At 43.0% G+C, this 15,195-nt stretch overlaps 2 protein-coding genes and 4 non-coding genes across 6 annotated transcripts; 5 read left to right on the forward strand and 1 right to left on the reverse strand.

Annotated features, from left to right (window-relative positions):
• Positions 1-598: 598 nt before the first annotated feature.
• Positions 599-5,280, reverse strand: LOC106601126 (apoptosis regulator BAX). Its single transcript, XM_014193075.2, has 6 exons — positions 5,106-5,280; positions 3,307-3,355; positions 2,460-2,624; positions 2,204-2,339; positions 1,874-1,978; positions 599-1,748 (listed from the first exon to the last, which is right to left on the reverse strand). The coding sequence occupies exons 1-6, from the start codon at positions 5,134-5,136 to the stop codon at positions 1,650-1,652; spliced, it is 585 nt and encodes a 194-aa protein (XP_014048550.1). The 5' UTR covers positions 5,137-5,280; the 3' UTR covers positions 599-1,649.
• Positions 5,217-8,440, forward strand: LOC106601127 (40S ribosomal protein S11). The gene is made up of 5 exons (XM_014193076.2): positions 5,217-5,481; positions 6,332-6,472; positions 7,334-7,409; positions 7,707-7,836; positions 8,226-8,440. The coding sequence occupies exons 1-5, from the start codon at positions 5,467-5,469 to the stop codon at positions 8,347-8,349; spliced, it is 486 nt and encodes a 161-aa protein (XP_014048551.1). The 5' UTR covers positions 5,217-5,466; the 3' UTR covers positions 8,350-8,440.
• LOC123741942 (small nucleolar RNA SNORD35) lies at positions 6,152-6,235 on the forward strand. Its single transcript, XR_006769465.1, has one exon. It is a non-coding gene; the product is annotated as a small nucleolar RNA SNORD35 (small nucleolar RNA).
• On the forward strand, positions 6,615-6,696 carry LOC123741941 (small nucleolar RNA SNORD35). Its single transcript, XR_006769464.1, has one exon. It is a non-coding gene; the product is annotated as a small nucleolar RNA SNORD35 (small nucleolar RNA).
• Positions 7,516-7,601, forward strand: LOC123741944 (small nucleolar RNA SNORD35). The gene has a single exon (XR_006769467.1). It is a non-coding gene; the product is annotated as a small nucleolar RNA SNORD35 (small nucleolar RNA).
• On the forward strand, positions 8,012-8,096 carry LOC123741940 (small nucleolar RNA SNORD35). Its single transcript, XR_006769463.1, has one exon. It is a non-coding gene; the product is annotated as a small nucleolar RNA SNORD35 (small nucleolar RNA).
• Positions 8,441-15,195: the final 6,755 nt, after the last annotated feature.

Below are 15,195 nucleotides of genomic sequence, written 5' to 3' on the forward strand. Positions count from 1 at the left end.
AGGCGTGTATGTCCTGGAAAGTTGGATGTTACTTACGTCATTCTAGTCACATTAGCGCACGTTAGCAACAATTGTTCCGGTATAGGGACACCGATCCCGTAGAGGATAAAAGGACAAATGCCATGGCTTTCTTATAAATGGATATCTCTGTAAATTACAGCACACACATGTGGTGTTTGTGTTCTCTTTAGAGACAATGGTTAATATGAATAAGCTCCAACTGCCTTTTCTCAAAGTAAGGTATGGAAAGTCCAACAGTGCTGTAGAGCTAGCATAATTTTATACAGCTGTCCAAAAATGACAGCCCTTTTCTGTACTTAGCTAGAGCACACCCAACAACAGCACTGAGCCAATAGGATGTTAACATCTCAACCCTGTGTACCTTACAGTAACATGAAATAAAAGCTCTACTCTGGAGAATTTCATATCCATTTGCTGATCAATAGGAAAGATTCAATCCAACGACTGCATTACTACTAGACACTCTCTTTAGATATAATGCTTCCAGTTGAGAATGTGTATAAGCAGGCAATAGTTTTAAATTCCTCTCATTCACAACCCACAATCTTTCCCCAAATATGTCACAGCTTAATAATGATCGCAATCCATAAAATGTTTATTTTATGTTCATATTACAACATACAAAAACAAACTGTCACTGCAAAAAGATTGTTTCAGGGGACAAGAGTTTTACAAAAGATATATAGAAAAAGTTACAAAATTTGAACAATATCAAAGCAATTTATTGTAGAAATTAAAAAAGGACGAAGGCACTGACAACTTAAAAGAAATAAGAAAAGGTTCCCTTATTTATTAACACATTAACAAGGTGTATAAAAAGAGCATTTGATTGTGAAGGATTATGGTATAGTCTACTTTTAAATAGCCCACCATAGAATACAGTACTTTGAACACTATGCTGAGAGCGAGGTAAACATCTGTGAGAGAAGGACAGTGCTGTGTGTGTGCAGTAGAATTGCGCGCACACACACACACACACACGCACCTGGAACACCTGTTGATCCTATGATCACACGTAGATGCTCACAGACACACACCCCAAAATGCATACTCTAGCAAAGACATACCATGAAGACGGCTGGAGAGAATGATCAGATAGGAAAAAGGAGAGACTCAATGGGAGAAGTGCAACAGAAATAAAGCACAGCGGGAAAGCATAGGAGATTCTCATGGCTAACCTGAGGGGGGGATGATTTAATGTCATCAGTTCATGTCATAAGACTTAAGCAACAAAATGTCATGCAGCGACTTGTTTGTTTGTAAGAAATAAAAATAAATTAATTAAAAGATGTGCCCTGGCCGAGTCTCTATATAGCTCTTTCCATCCTTCTCTCCTGTATGTGCGGTCAAGAGCCGCTCACATTTTCAGCGGTGTAGGGAACAGAGGTAAGAAGAACTTTGAATCTGACTCGATCCTTTGCCATGGATGGAGGGCAGGAAAGAGGAGTGGTTGATCAGGTCCAAACGTTGCTGTTTTTCCATTCCCAACTCTATTTTTCCTCACCTTTTCCTTCTCCAGAAACACTTCCCCTTTACCCTCACATCAGGTCTGTCTCTACTACCCAGTTCTCCTCCCAGTCTTATGTCCTTCCCTCTTTGTCCTTTCTTCTCTCAGGCTCTCCTCCCCTTCACATCCTGCGGATGACCAGCACAGTGGTAAGAACTCCAGCGAGGAACACACCCACGGTCTGCCAGGTGGGAGTGCCAAAGTAGGAACGGATTCCCTCCTAAGAATTAGGAAGAGACACCATTGTCTTCAACCATCACTACAACTACAATTTCAAAAACACATTTATAAAAAAAATGAACCCTGTAAGTCAATGTGGGGAAAGCACATCTACTGATTCCTTACCCAGCCACCCTGCTCCCTAATCCAGTTGATCACATGATCTCGCAGGTAGTCTGTGGCCCAGCTGATAATGGTTCTGATGATGTCGGGGACCTTGGTCAACAGAGCCTGAGGAGAGAAAGACCATGCTGTCTTATTACACAATGAAGAAGACAACTCATCCCAAAACGTAGAAAATGCAGTTCCATTCCAAGCGTTGCGGTTTTCAAAACAGTGAATCTATTCCGACTGAGATGAGCCCCGTTTCCTTTGTCTAACGGAGGACAAGAGAGCAAGAGATTGATTGAGAGAGAAAGGAGAGCTAAATAAAACACAACCACTGACAACCCTCACCTTGATGACCAGCCGACAGGCAAAGTAGAAGAGTGCCACCACCCTGCCCCAGTTGAACTTCCCATCAGAGAAGATCTCACAGGCCACTCTCATAAAAACCTCCTGGCTGGGCTGGAGTGCAGTATCATTTATCATACTGAATGGAAAAACAAGAGAGATGCTCTGAGTATTGCACAAACTCCAGGGGTCAATTCAAAGTGAATATCGATTCAAGCAAAGAGCTGGAGTCCCTTTCTAAGTCCTTTGTTTAAGATACCTTTGGAGTTGTGTATTGCTATCCAGCTCATCTCCAATTTGCTGTAGGCAGTGGGCCAGTTTCTTTTCGTTGTGGTCACACAGCTCACTCCCGCCCAACTGGGTCCGTGACACTGACAACTGAGTACTGCTGTCAGCATGGCGACGAACCCGCTCGTAGATGAAACTGCGAAGAGAGGGTCACGGGTAAACAACTAGTTAGTAAATGTGATCCTTGTCTGATTAATCAGGGTGTAACAAACAATTCATTGGTATATACAGTCTGAAACATTGGAGTGCAAAATCTTATAAAATGTTCAGCCAGAATGTTTAATAAAAAATGTCATTTGAACTTACTCTACTGGTTGTCTGTGCAGTTTGTCCTTCAGATGCTCGAAATTTGAGACAAAATATCCACAGGAAAGTATTGTTTACCAGGCTTTTTAGAGAGCTGGTAGGTCAGATGAATGCGAGCAACGTCTGATCTGTGGTTCGCTGACCCTTGGCTATTGTTTACATATTGTGCATGTGTTTACGTCGCATTCGTCAGAAGATTGAAAATACACACTAAAAATACAAGCCAACAGAAACATATACCTACCGGCTCAGTAAAAAGTCTGGTAAACAATACTTCCCTGTGGATATTTTGTCTCAAATTTAGAGTGGCTGAAGGACAAACTGCACAGACAACCTGTAGTGTAAGTTCAAATGTAATGTTATTCAACATTCTGGCTTGTAAGGAACATTTACGATTTGGACTCCAATGTTTCAGGCTATATGTACAAATTAAATGGTGTATTACAGCCTGATTAAATCAGACAAATGTGAATAAAGATCAAATTCAGGAGTAAACAAGAAGGTATACTCACTCTGTCAGTAATCTTTTTCCCAGTTCTAGTACCTGATCAGTTCCATTACCTGAGAACACAAAGCAGCACTGGAGTGAGAGTACTACCAGGACATAAACCAACTGCAGGTAGAGGCAATTTAAGACAATGCCTATGTCTGGGTAGTCTGGCTAACTCTGAACTCTTGAAGTCCTCCTGACTGAGTCACATAGGCAGCGTCAGCCAGGCTAACATATGGGTGTCTGTGATATCAAAACCGGGCAGTCACAAATATATTATGTAATGGGCTAAATATGATTGAAATGTGACACACAAAGATATTTTTGAACAAGTAGGTACTGAAGTATGCAGGCCTCATGACCAGTTCAGTGTGACATGAATTAATGTGAAAGTTAAAACACCAGCTGGCTCATTTTCAGAAGTAGACTTCTCAGCTGACATTAGTAACAGTTTGGCTGGACCAAGATGTACTACAGGTAGGTTAGTTGGCAATGACGTTTCGGGAATGACAACAATTAAGAATGAAGTACAACGACTCATTGGACTGCCACACCTGGCCCTACCAGCCCTACAGGAGGGCAGCTCCCAATCAGCCCAGTCCAAGCTCTTCTGTGCCCTAGCACCCCAATGGTGGAACCAGCTTCCCCCTGCCAATCTTCCCGAAAACATCTGAAACACTACCCCTTCAAAGAGTATCTTAAATAATCCCACAGCCCCCCCCCCCCCCCCCCTCTTACTTTGCTGATAGCTACTTCAGAGGGAAAATGTACTTAATATGACTGTGATATGTGGTTGTCCCACCTAGCCATCTTAAGACAAATGCACTAACTGTAATTCACAATGGAGCGTCGCTAAATTACTAAAATGCATATTAAACACAGCTAGCTAGCACCCACATACTAGTCTGACGAATCAGTCTGTAATAAACAATTAATTGGTTTAAACAGCTTGAAACAAATACCTGCAAAATCTTGTAAATGTTCCTTGCCAGAATGTTGAATAAAATTACATTTAAACTTACTATACCGATCGTCTGTGTGGTTTGTCCTTCATCTTCATTGAGACAAAATATCCCCAGGAAAGTATTGTTAAACCGACTTTTTAGAGAGCCGGTAGGTATATGGTTCAGTACCACGGTAAAGGTTGTTTTATATAGGATATTCGCTTCTTTCGCCAATAGCTATTGAACCAAGCATGTCATGACAATGGAAATATATTCTAAATCAGGGAAGGATGGAGAACAATCCGTATCTTTTTTGTGTGAATCTCTCATTTTCTTATCAGATTTCAATCTTCAAAAAGATCTAAGATTAACACACAGAAGGTGTCGATTGTTCTCCATCCTCCCCTGATTCAGATTATAATGTCACAATACTCCATGTCATGGCATGCTTGGTTCAATAGCTATTAACGAGTGAAAACCGAATATCCAATACAAAACAGAATGTTTGGGGTGTATATGTATATACCAATTAACTGTTTATTACAGACTATCACAATGACGTTACAGGCTTACAAGCTAGCTTGATGAGAAAAGAAAACAAGTTAACTATAATGTAGCTTTCCCAGATAGATAGATAGCTAGCTAGTTTACCTAGTTATGTGTATGGGCATGTTTCAGAGATGGGATGGCTGGGTGTTATGCTAGCGAGTTGACCAGCTGGCTAGCTCGACGCGGCTGGGTCCAACCAGCAACAAACCTCAAATCTTTAACAAGTCAACTAAACGGTGACAAATACTTTTTGTTCCGGCTCACGCTAATTACGATATCAGTGCCACGGTTCCGTATCGATTGTTGTTATCATAGTTATGTCACTTACCTGAATCGCCTCCTCCCGACGGCGTAGCCATCTTGTAACGTTACTAAGATTATTTGGAGTATGCTTCCGCCTGCAGTCATGTGACATATGTTTACAGTAACAGAGGAGTGGCTTCCTGTTGCTCGTTCATGAATGCCAGCTTGTAAGAGCACTACGCAGAGGGACGATAACATTTATGAGTAGTCAATTTACAAAACACTAAGAGTATAGCAAGTTTAATCAGCAATGAACACAAATATTTTCACAAACGTAATCCAAGGTTCCGTTTATGCCTTGCCCTTTCTAAACGTCATATCCTGACCTTTCTGACTTCGGTCCGTCGCGCGCATGCTTAGTTCTCTTTACGACTCGGCTGGCAAAGATGGCGGATGCACAAGTACGTTTTGCAAAACAGCGTGGCGAAATTAATGTGCTTCTTTTTGACAGAAAAATAACTAGCATGTCATCGTAGCGTACAATAAATAGCTTTGGTTAAGCGAAGAGCATGAGATTGAAGTATCTCACTGTAGTTTGGTCCCGCAATTGTTGTTTCGACTGTCGCGTTCGAGGCCCTGTGCTGTGGAGCGCGTTGTCGGAGATCCAGCTAGGCGGTTTGCTAACTAGGCCTTTACAACATTGTGCGTATGCTTAATCTGTAGTTGATAACCGAAGTTTACTGATTCATGGCAGAGTTGATAGCTAAAACATGTCATTGCTAGATAAATGTATGCGCGAGAAGTCTTAACGTCCTGAAAAAGCTATAGCCGTTAGGTTCATTTTTACGGCAACTTGGCTAGCTTGCTAGCCATATCACCCTTTCGTTGGCTAAACTCAGCGGTCTACTTTCTGAACTTGTATGTTCCAAATGTTATAGCTATTGTTTTAGTAATCTAGTTATTTTGCTCTACTTTTGAGTGCAGCCATCTCAAACTTTTCTGAACTTTCATAATGGCCAGCTTCATAGATTGTAAATCGTGCTAGTGCACCCTTTCTGATCTACTGCTTCTCTGTTAAATTAACTTACAATATTTTGTATACGTTAATGCACAGTAGTGTCTATTTTTACCTGCAAATTATGTTTTTCTCACGATGGTCTTCGTAGCCTGTGAGGCTCTGACGACACTGCCTAATGGCAACACTGATGCAGTGCAGCTTGAAGATGGGTATTTTCAGATCCATGATGGAGCAACGGGTTAGTCTCTGCATATATGTTTTTTTTGACTTGGGGTTATGTCTTTTCCCCACAGACCGAGAGGGCTTATCAGAAGCAGCCAACCATCTTCCAGAACAAGAAGCGTGTTCTGGTTGGTGAAGGTGGCAAGGAGGCCAAGGAGAAGCTCCCACGCTACCACAAGAGCGTTGGTCTAGGCTTCAAAACCCCAAGAGAGGTGATGTACCCAACGACCTAAACTATCCTAAAACTACAGTTGTGCACCTTATGGCCAGTATGATACATTTGTTTAATTGTTTTTTGAATACAGCCTTGTCTGTAGTGTCAATTAGCTAGTATGGTTAACCGCTCTTTAAAGCTGCAAATGATGTTTTTCTCACGATGGTCTTCCAAGCCTGAGGCTCTGACGACACTGCCAAATGGCAACACTGATGCAGTTATAGGAGGGCTTTGGCCATCTATACTGAACAAAAAATAGATGTAACGTTTTGCTCCCGTGTTTCATGAGCGGAAATAAAAGACCCCAGAAATGTTCCGTATGCACAAATATTTCTCTAAAATGTTGTGCACACATTTGTTTACATCCCTGTTAGTGAAGATATATCCTTTGCCAATATGATCCATCCACCTGTGGCATATCAAGAAGCTGATCACTATGATCATTACACAGGAGCACCTTGTACTGGGCACAATAAAAGGCCCCTCTAAAATGTGCAGTTTTGTCACACAACACAATGCCACAGATGTCTCAAGTTGAGGGAGTGCAATTGGCATGCTGACTGCAGGAATGTTCCCCAGAGCTTTTGCCCTAAAATTGACGACAACTCATGAAACATGAGTATTTCTGTCTGAAGCCCAGTGGGTGGGCCTACGCCTGCCCATGGCTGCGCCCCTCCCCATTCATGTGAAATCTGAAGATTAGGCCCCAATTAATTGAAATTGACTGATTTCATTATGAACTAACTCGGTTAATTGTTGTATGTTGGGTTTATTTTTTGTTCAGTATGGTTTATTTTTTAGACAGGTTTGAGGGTTTTGGAAGGAGTTGCAGAGAACGTAACTTTTTTTTTCTCAACAGGCTATCGACGGTACTTACATTGACAAGAAATGCCCCTTCACTGGGAATGTCTCCATCCGCGGTCGTATCCTCTCCGGTTAGTCTTTACATTTCCTTGCTGTTCATTGTTTTTGGTTTGGATGTAAAACATTCATCTAACATTCATCTTTGGCATTTAGAGCCCTTTATGACCATTTTCTCACTGAACTAAAAATTGTTTTTCTCACGATGGTCTTCCAAGCCTTCTGGTTATGACGACAACGCCTTATGGCATTTCTGATGCAATGACCCTAAGACCATGCTCACCCTATTCAACGGTTTACTCCTATCCCTAGATCAGTGCTTAGATGTATTCTAAGATTGACCACACATTGACCTGATTCTGCCTTTTCAGGCGTGGTGACCAAGATGAAGATGCAGAGGACCATCGTCATCAGACGTGACTACCTGCATTACATCCGCAAATACAACCGCTTTGAGAAGAGGCACAAGAACATGTCTGTCCATCTCTCACCTGCCTTCAGGTAAGAGGATCTCTGTCGAGTCTTTTCAACCTCTTCTTTGCATGTTTTTGTTCTTGCCAGGCTGTATCCAATAATTGGCTGATCTTGCCTAGCTAGTGCATTTCCTACTGCAAGGATGGCTGTAACTCACTGTTGCACTACAGTTGAAGTTCCGTTAAATCAGATTGATGTTGGCTGCAAATGATGTTTTTCCTCACGATGGTCTTCCAAGCCCATGTGGCTCTGACGACACTGCCTAATGGCTACACTGATGCAGTTTGGCCTACCTATCACATGAGATGGCAGTGGTTTCTCAATTTCCCTTGGATTATCTTGATGTTATTCCTAGAAAAGCAGTGCCATGGTCACTTTAGGATTATGCTCCAATAATCCCCTCCTTTTCCCTGCAGAGACGTCTCCGTCGGAGACATTGTTACCGTCGGAGAGTGCCGACCCCTCAGCAAGACAGTGAGGTTCAACGTCCTCAAGGTCACAAAGGCCGCTGGAGCCAAGAAGCAGTTCCAGAAGTTCTAATCTAGGATGTGCAGGAGATGAGACCAATTGACAGGAAGGCTTTCTAGGCTGACCTGCTCTGAAGTATCTGAAATAAAAAAAATGTTCTGTATCTTGGTCTACTGGCCTATCTTTTGTTAAATAATTACATTTGTACAATTCAATGGGGAACCTTTGCCAATTAACTGAAAAGGAGTGTGTTTTGCGTAATATCTGAGGCTGACTTGTGTGTTCTGCCAGACAATTCTTTCCGTTGTCCATCCGTCAACTGACTCCCATATACCACGGCTTTCAGGCAATCAGCATTCATGACTGGACCCATCCAGTTTATAATTATATATAAACCAATATACCTTGGTCTCAAAAGTCAGATGGATACACAATAGTGACCCCTAGTGGATAACTAAATCCATGTCGAGACTCAAGTGTGTGGGCTTGACCAACAGAGGGTGACAAACACCTATTTTTAAATCAAAACAAAATGTACTGATAAGGTTTGACGTAATAGTACACTGGCTTCCATCCTGGGACTGGATGTAAATAGGGTGTAGAAAGATGATAAAAAGTATTGTTAGTACCATAACAGTAAACCAATGATTCTCATGTCATTTTTATCCTTAAATTCATTCACATTTAGTGTGTCACATTCAGCTGAGGCTGAGGCAAGTTGATTATGTCACCCATGGTTCACACAGCATACATTCCAGGTATTCTCAAGTTATGGGAGGGATCTGCTGTGAACAGTGACATGCTACTGAAACTCCCAATGTGAATATAAAGAAACATCAATGTGGAATACAAAATAAATGCTTTCAGAAATCAAATGTTTCAACTGCCAAATACCAGTGGGGCTTTCCCTTTCAAACTGGCAATGTGAGATTTTTTTTATATTGGTTGGTCTGAATGATAGTATTTCTCCCACGAGACCATATACATTTGAACCCACACACAAAATCATGTACACAAGTCCTTGGTTGGACTCATTCTAGGGTTGTCTTGTTTTTCAGCTTGTTCCATTGTTTCCTAGGTGTTTTGCTATAGGCCTGTACGCCCAATGGCTTCTGAGATCCAGAAGAAAACGTACCCAAACATATGCAATACATGCTAAATTGCCTGCATTCATCAGCTGAGGCATATCATGTGGCTTTGATTGTGATGGCCAAGCCCTCAGTCTCTACATGGGAATGAGAGAGCCCCCTCAGCCCCTCCCTCAGGCTGGGCTTCTGTCTACTTTGCTGCCTGGGTCTACCAAGGCCTTGGCGTCTGCATTTACATAATGATGCGGAGGTTGCTGCTTTCCCAGTGCCTATGTGAATGTGGACCATATGGTGGTGACGTGAGTGAGTCCAGCCATGGTAGGGGCCTGAGTGGGGCATGTTCTCACATTGTAGACACACTGATGAAGCCAGACCCATAAGTGACCTTGCTAGACAGCATTCATAAGAAGCTTGCAATCCCATAGAATCCCTGAGCCTTGGCCACTCTGCTAATGCCCACCTCCCATTTGACCTAGTCACAGATTAAGGGCTGGATTGAATTCGTATCGAGGAAGATCCACGTTATAGATTTTTGTAAGTTTAAAGGCAATGTTCCCGCGTTCGCAGAGACTGCATTCACGGTAAACGCGGATCTTCCACGATACTTCAGCTATGCAGATTGAATCCAGCCCTAAACCTTCTACCAGACTGTTGTCTGACTCCTAATCACTGCAGAATCATGGCATACAATACAGCTTCTCAAGAAAGGTAGTAACAGAAATAAATAAATGAAACATGTCTAACAGGGTAGAGTTTCTGTCAACTCCCAAGATTATGACACATCAGTTCAATGGAAATCATTCTAAATACTGGGATAAAAAAATAACTACAGGGCCAACTGCATTACTTCATCAGCAAGGCTTGTCTCCAACGCTGGGGTTGTCACTCCGTAGGCGTCCATAGACAGGGGACTGTGTAATGGGGTTAGGATAGGCCCCAGAGATGATCTGTGGGCCATAGCTCCTCTCACGCACAGACACCCCAGGGAGAGGAAGGAGAGACCTGACCATGACCCCTCAATGGTCAAGGTGCTCATGAATCCATACTGAGGGGAGGCAAGAGAGATGAATCATCATTTAGTGAGTTTGTTTTGTGAGCAGTCATAGTGTGCATCTGGTTTTGTTCTTTTTAATGCTACTCTGAAACTTGCGGCGTCACTTACAGTGAGGTCCAAAAGTGGATTTGAAATGATACAATGACTATGAGGTTAAAATGCATACTGTCAGCTTTAATTTAAGGTTACTTTAATCCATATTGGGTGAACCATGTAGAAATTACAGCACTTTTGGGAATCAAAAGTATTCTGAAAAATTCACTTACAGTTGAAGTTGGAAGTTTACATACACCTTAGCCAAATACATTTAAACTCAGTTTTTCACAATTCCTGACATTTAATCCTGGGTTTTAATGACTCCAACCTAAGTGTATGTAAACGTCTGACTTCAACTGTATATGTGTATTAAAGTAGTTAAAAATGTTAGTATTTGGTCCCATATTCCTAGCACGAAGTGACTACATAAAGCTTGTGACAATACAAACTTGTTGGATGCATTTGCAGTTTGTTTTGGTTGTTGTAGTAACTTGAAAAGGAATGCCCACACGTCTTTCAATATTACTTTCTTTTACTTTCAACCCAATAACTAAAAGGTGTATAGCCAGGTACAAATGGTACAAAAATAGCAGAACTATATAGCCCACTCAACCGGTGGTAGAATCACATTGCACAGATCTGACTCTTAGTGATGACATCATCAAAGGGGACAGGTCACGGTCAATGCCAATAATAACCATGTAATTATTTACATAGTGTCCACACTATAACACTTCTCCCCCCTCAATTTAAATCCCCCCCGTAAGGAAAACATAAGGTTAACAAGTAAACCACATCAGTGTTTTCTTTTCTTTACTACACCACACTGTAGAACTTCTGCTGGTGTTACCGTAAATGTAAACAAAACAAACAAAAAATTACAGTCCTTATGTCTTTTCAACTAGGTCTTTCTGCTCCAAACAAACACTAACACCACGAGTCTCTCAGTCTCAACTACAGAGTTAGTCTTTCAGGAGGCTTGTGACCACGCTGTGATCGGCGCAGTACTCCTGGTGTGCAACGAGACAAAGGTAAGGCGTGGAGCTGGGTCTGAGGTCACAGGAGCGGGTTGGGTGTTTGTGAGAGAATGTCCATCACCCTCTGCTGGAACCACTGAATGCCCCTGTTCCTCAGATGCTGTTTCCTGTGGGGTTTCAACTTGTATACTACCACCCACAGCTGTTCCGTCTGAAAACATGGTCTTGTCTTTGTCATAGCGCAGGCGGAGGTGGTCCTGGTGTCTGCGCATGACTCGACCATCAGTCAGTTTGACCACAAAGGAGACGGGACCACTCTGACTCAGAATGATACCTGGCAACCAGCGTTGGCTGCTTGTGAAGTTGCGGATGTAGACAGTGTCATTAGGTTTTAACTGTCTCTCCCTCGCGTGGTGGTCATGTCTCTCTTTTTGTTTCTCCTGCTTCCGTTCCACTCGTGCTTTGATGTTCGGACGCAGTAGATCCAGGTGAGCTTTTGGCTTTCTGCCCATTAACATCACTGCTGGAGCCTGTCCTGTTGTTGTTTGTGGCGTGATGCGGTATTGTAACAAGAACCGAGAGAGCTTAGTTGTGATGGTTCCCCCAGTCATCTTTTTGTGCCCCTCTTTCAGTGTCTGCACACTGAAAGAGGGGCCGGGTGAAACGGGTGAAACGGGGAGCTGCAGACATGTGGGAATCCCGTTTCTCCGCATGAATTCTTGGAACAAGTCACACACAGGTAAACGTTCTTGCGTTGTCGGACACCAGAGAGTCCGGCAGACCATGGGTTGAAAACACCTGCCAAAGCTTTTCGATGGTTGTGGTCGCTGTGATGTTGCTCATGATGTGCGCCTCCAGTCACTTGGAGTGCGCGTCCACCATGACAAGGAACATGTGACCCATGAACGGGCCTGCAAAGTCTATGTGCAGCCTGGACCATGGGCGGTCAGGCCACTCCCACAGATGTAGTGGCGCGGGCGGCGCCACCTTCTGGTTGATCTGGCACTCAGAACATGATTTAACTTGGTCTTCTACCTCCTGATCCATGTTAGGCCACCAGATGTAAGATCTGGCTAAATTTATCATCCGGGAGGCACCCGGGTGAGCCTCATGGACCTCATCCATGACTTGTGCACCGCCAGGGAGTGGAACAACCACTCTGGACCCCCAGAGTATGCAGCCATCCTGCACACTCAGCTCAGTTTTGCGCTTTGCATAAGGTCTTAGTCCATCATCCTCTATGACAGGAGGCCAACCCTGCATCAGGAATCTTTTCACTTGGGACAGGATAGGTTCCCGGTCTGTCCACTGTTTGATCTCTTTGGCATTCACAGGTGAGTTTGACAATCTCTCCATTAGGAAAATTGTCTCGGGAGGCACCACAGTTGTGGCAGGCATCTCTGGTAGCGGGAGACGGCTGAGCGCGTCTGCGTTTGCATTGTCCTTCCCCGCTCTATACACTATAGTGTTCTGGTAAGCTGACAGTGTCAGGGCCCAGCGCTGTATCCTTACTGAAGCCATGGGCGGAATGCATCTTGATTCACTAAAAAGGCTCATCAGTGGTTTGTGGTCAGTGCATATGGTGAAGTGACGACCGTAGAGGTACTGATGGAAGCGTTTCACAGCAAAGACTATGGCCAGACCTTCCTTGTCTAACTGTGAATAACCCTTCTCAGCACTCATCAGCGTACGTGATGCGAATCCAATGGGTTTCTCTGACCGTCCTCCATCTGATGAGAGAGTACTGCCCCGACGCCATAGGGTGAGGCGTCACGACAGGATGATCTCTTTGTCTTGGTCAAAATGGACCAGAAGTTGTGCTGATTGTAGTAGTGCTTTCACTTCCTTGAAAGCTTTCTCTTGTGCTGGCCCCCACTTCCATTTACAGTCTTTGTGGAGCAGCTGATAAAGTGGAGCCAACACTGTTGACAGCTCAGGGAGGAACTTACCATAGTTGTTCACCATGCCCAGGAACGACCTGAGCTCTGACCCATTCTTGGGGTTTGGAGCATCCTTGATTGCCCTGACTTTGTCCTCCACAGGACACAGACCCTGCGCTGTGATCTTGTGACCTAGGTATGTCACACTCTGTGCTTGGAATGTGCACTTGCTACGCTTCAGGTGCAGCCCTGTCTCAGAGAATCTCTTTAACAGCTGGTCCAGATGGTGGAGGTCCTCCTAGCTTAGAGGCCCTGTTGATGGTGAGTTTGTAGTCCCAACATATACGCACCGTGCCGTCACTTTTCAGAACGGGAACGATAGGAGCTGTCCAGCGGGAGAACTGAATGGGAGTAATGACGTTTGCTTCCTGCAGCCGCTCCAACTCATCTTCCACTTTCTTTTTCATGGCGTAAGGCACTGTCCTGGGCTTGAAAAAGTGAGGCTCGGCCTGAGGATCCACGAACAGCTTAACTGCAGTGCCCTGCAGTGTGCCCAGTTCATCTTTGAAAATCTCTGGGTACTTTTGAATCCCATCCTCGTCGCCAAAAAGATGTAGTAACTTGACAAGGAATGCCCACACGCTTTCAATATTACTTTCCTTTACTTTCAACAATAACTAAAAGGTGTACAGCCAGGTACAAACAGTACAAAAATAGCAGAACTATATAGCCCACTCAACCAGTGGTAGAATCACATTGCACAGATCTGACTCTTAGTGATGACATCATCAAAGGGGACAGGTCACGGTCAATGCCAATAATAACCATGTAATTATTTATATAGTGTCCACACTATAACAGTTGTGTTTCAGATTATTTTGTGCCCAATAGAAATTAATGGTAAATAATGTATTGTATCATTTTTGATACAGTTTATTGTAAATAAGAATAGAATATGTTTCTGGATGTCACCATGATTACGGATAATCCTGAATGAATCGTGAATAATGATGAGTGAGAAAGTTACAGAAGCTCAAAGATCAAACCCCCAAGACATGCGAACCCCACCCATTACCATTAACAGAGGAGGGTAGCATTTTATATCATACCCCCAAGACATGCGAACCTCTCACCATTACCATTAACAGAGGAGGGTAGCATTTTTTGGGGGGGTATGATATTTATGCCTCTCATTATTCACGATTCATTCAGGATTATCCATAGTCGTGGTGGCATCCACATTAATGTAGAAGTGTTTACAAAATTATTCTCAAATATTTTAAATAAAAGGCACTCCAAAAAGTGCTGTAATTTCTAAACGGTTCACCCGATATGGATGAAAATACCCTCAAATTGGAGCTCACTATATCACTGACAAATAGTTGTTAGCCTCATTTTTACAATGGTCACCACGCACCATTGTTTTGGTGTTAGTTGGTGATTTGCTAAGGCAATCAATTGCAAGTAAGGAAATCAGCCCCTATAGTTTTCCGTGGAGGATGGAGGATTCTGTAACTAAAGAGACTTTATAGAGATGGTTTTATTATGAATCATAAACACAGGTCTCAGTCTGATGAGGATAGGTCCATAAATTACAGGAGATCAAAGGATGTGGAGGTTTTTAAGGTGTGGAACAGTGTCACCACTGTTCTATCCTCATAAAATAGATATAACCGTTGACCTTTGCAATGCGTTTTGCGAAAGAATACTTGAATATTTTATGATATCATCTTTATAAGGCTTTTAATTAAAATCTCTTTCATAAATCCAGCTTGATTTAGTTTCTGTAGTGGATAAAAATACATATAACCATGGTACAGTAACCCACTGTGCACAGATGTCAATTCAACGTCTATTCCACGTTAGTTCAACGTAATTTCATT

The sequence above is a fragment of the Salmo salar genome, chromosome ssa03 (genome assembly GCF_905237065.1).
Source record: "Salmo salar chromosome ssa03, Ssal_v3.1, whole genome shotgun sequence".
NCBI classification, from domain to species: Eukaryota; Metazoa; Chordata; class Actinopteri; order Salmoniformes; family Salmonidae; genus Salmo; species Salmo salar.

Excerpts from the sequence above, each read along its gene's own strand:
- LOC106601126 (XM_014193075.2), bottom strand. The coding sequence starts at position 5,136 with ATGGCTACGCCGTCGGGAGGAGGCGATTCAG. Across the intron at positions 2,625-3,306 it reads GGAAAAAGATTACTGACAGA|TTTCATCTACGAGCGGGTTC; the intron begins GTGAGTATACCT and ends CTCTCTTCGCAG. Across the intron at positions 1,979-2,203 it reads CCTGTCGGCTGGTCATCAAG|GCTCTGTTGACCAAGGTCCC; the intron begins GTGAGGGTTGTC and ends TTCTCTCCTCAG.
- LOC106601127 (XM_014193076.2), top strand. Across the intron at positions 6,473-7,333 it reads GCTTCAAAACCCCAAGAGAG|GCTATCGACGGTACTTACAT; the intron begins GTGATGTACCCA and ends TTTTCTCAACAG. Across the intron at positions 7,837-8,225 it reads CATCTCTCACCTGCCTTCAG|AGACGTCTCCGTCGGAGACA; the intron begins GTAAGAGGATCT and ends TTTTCCCTGCAG.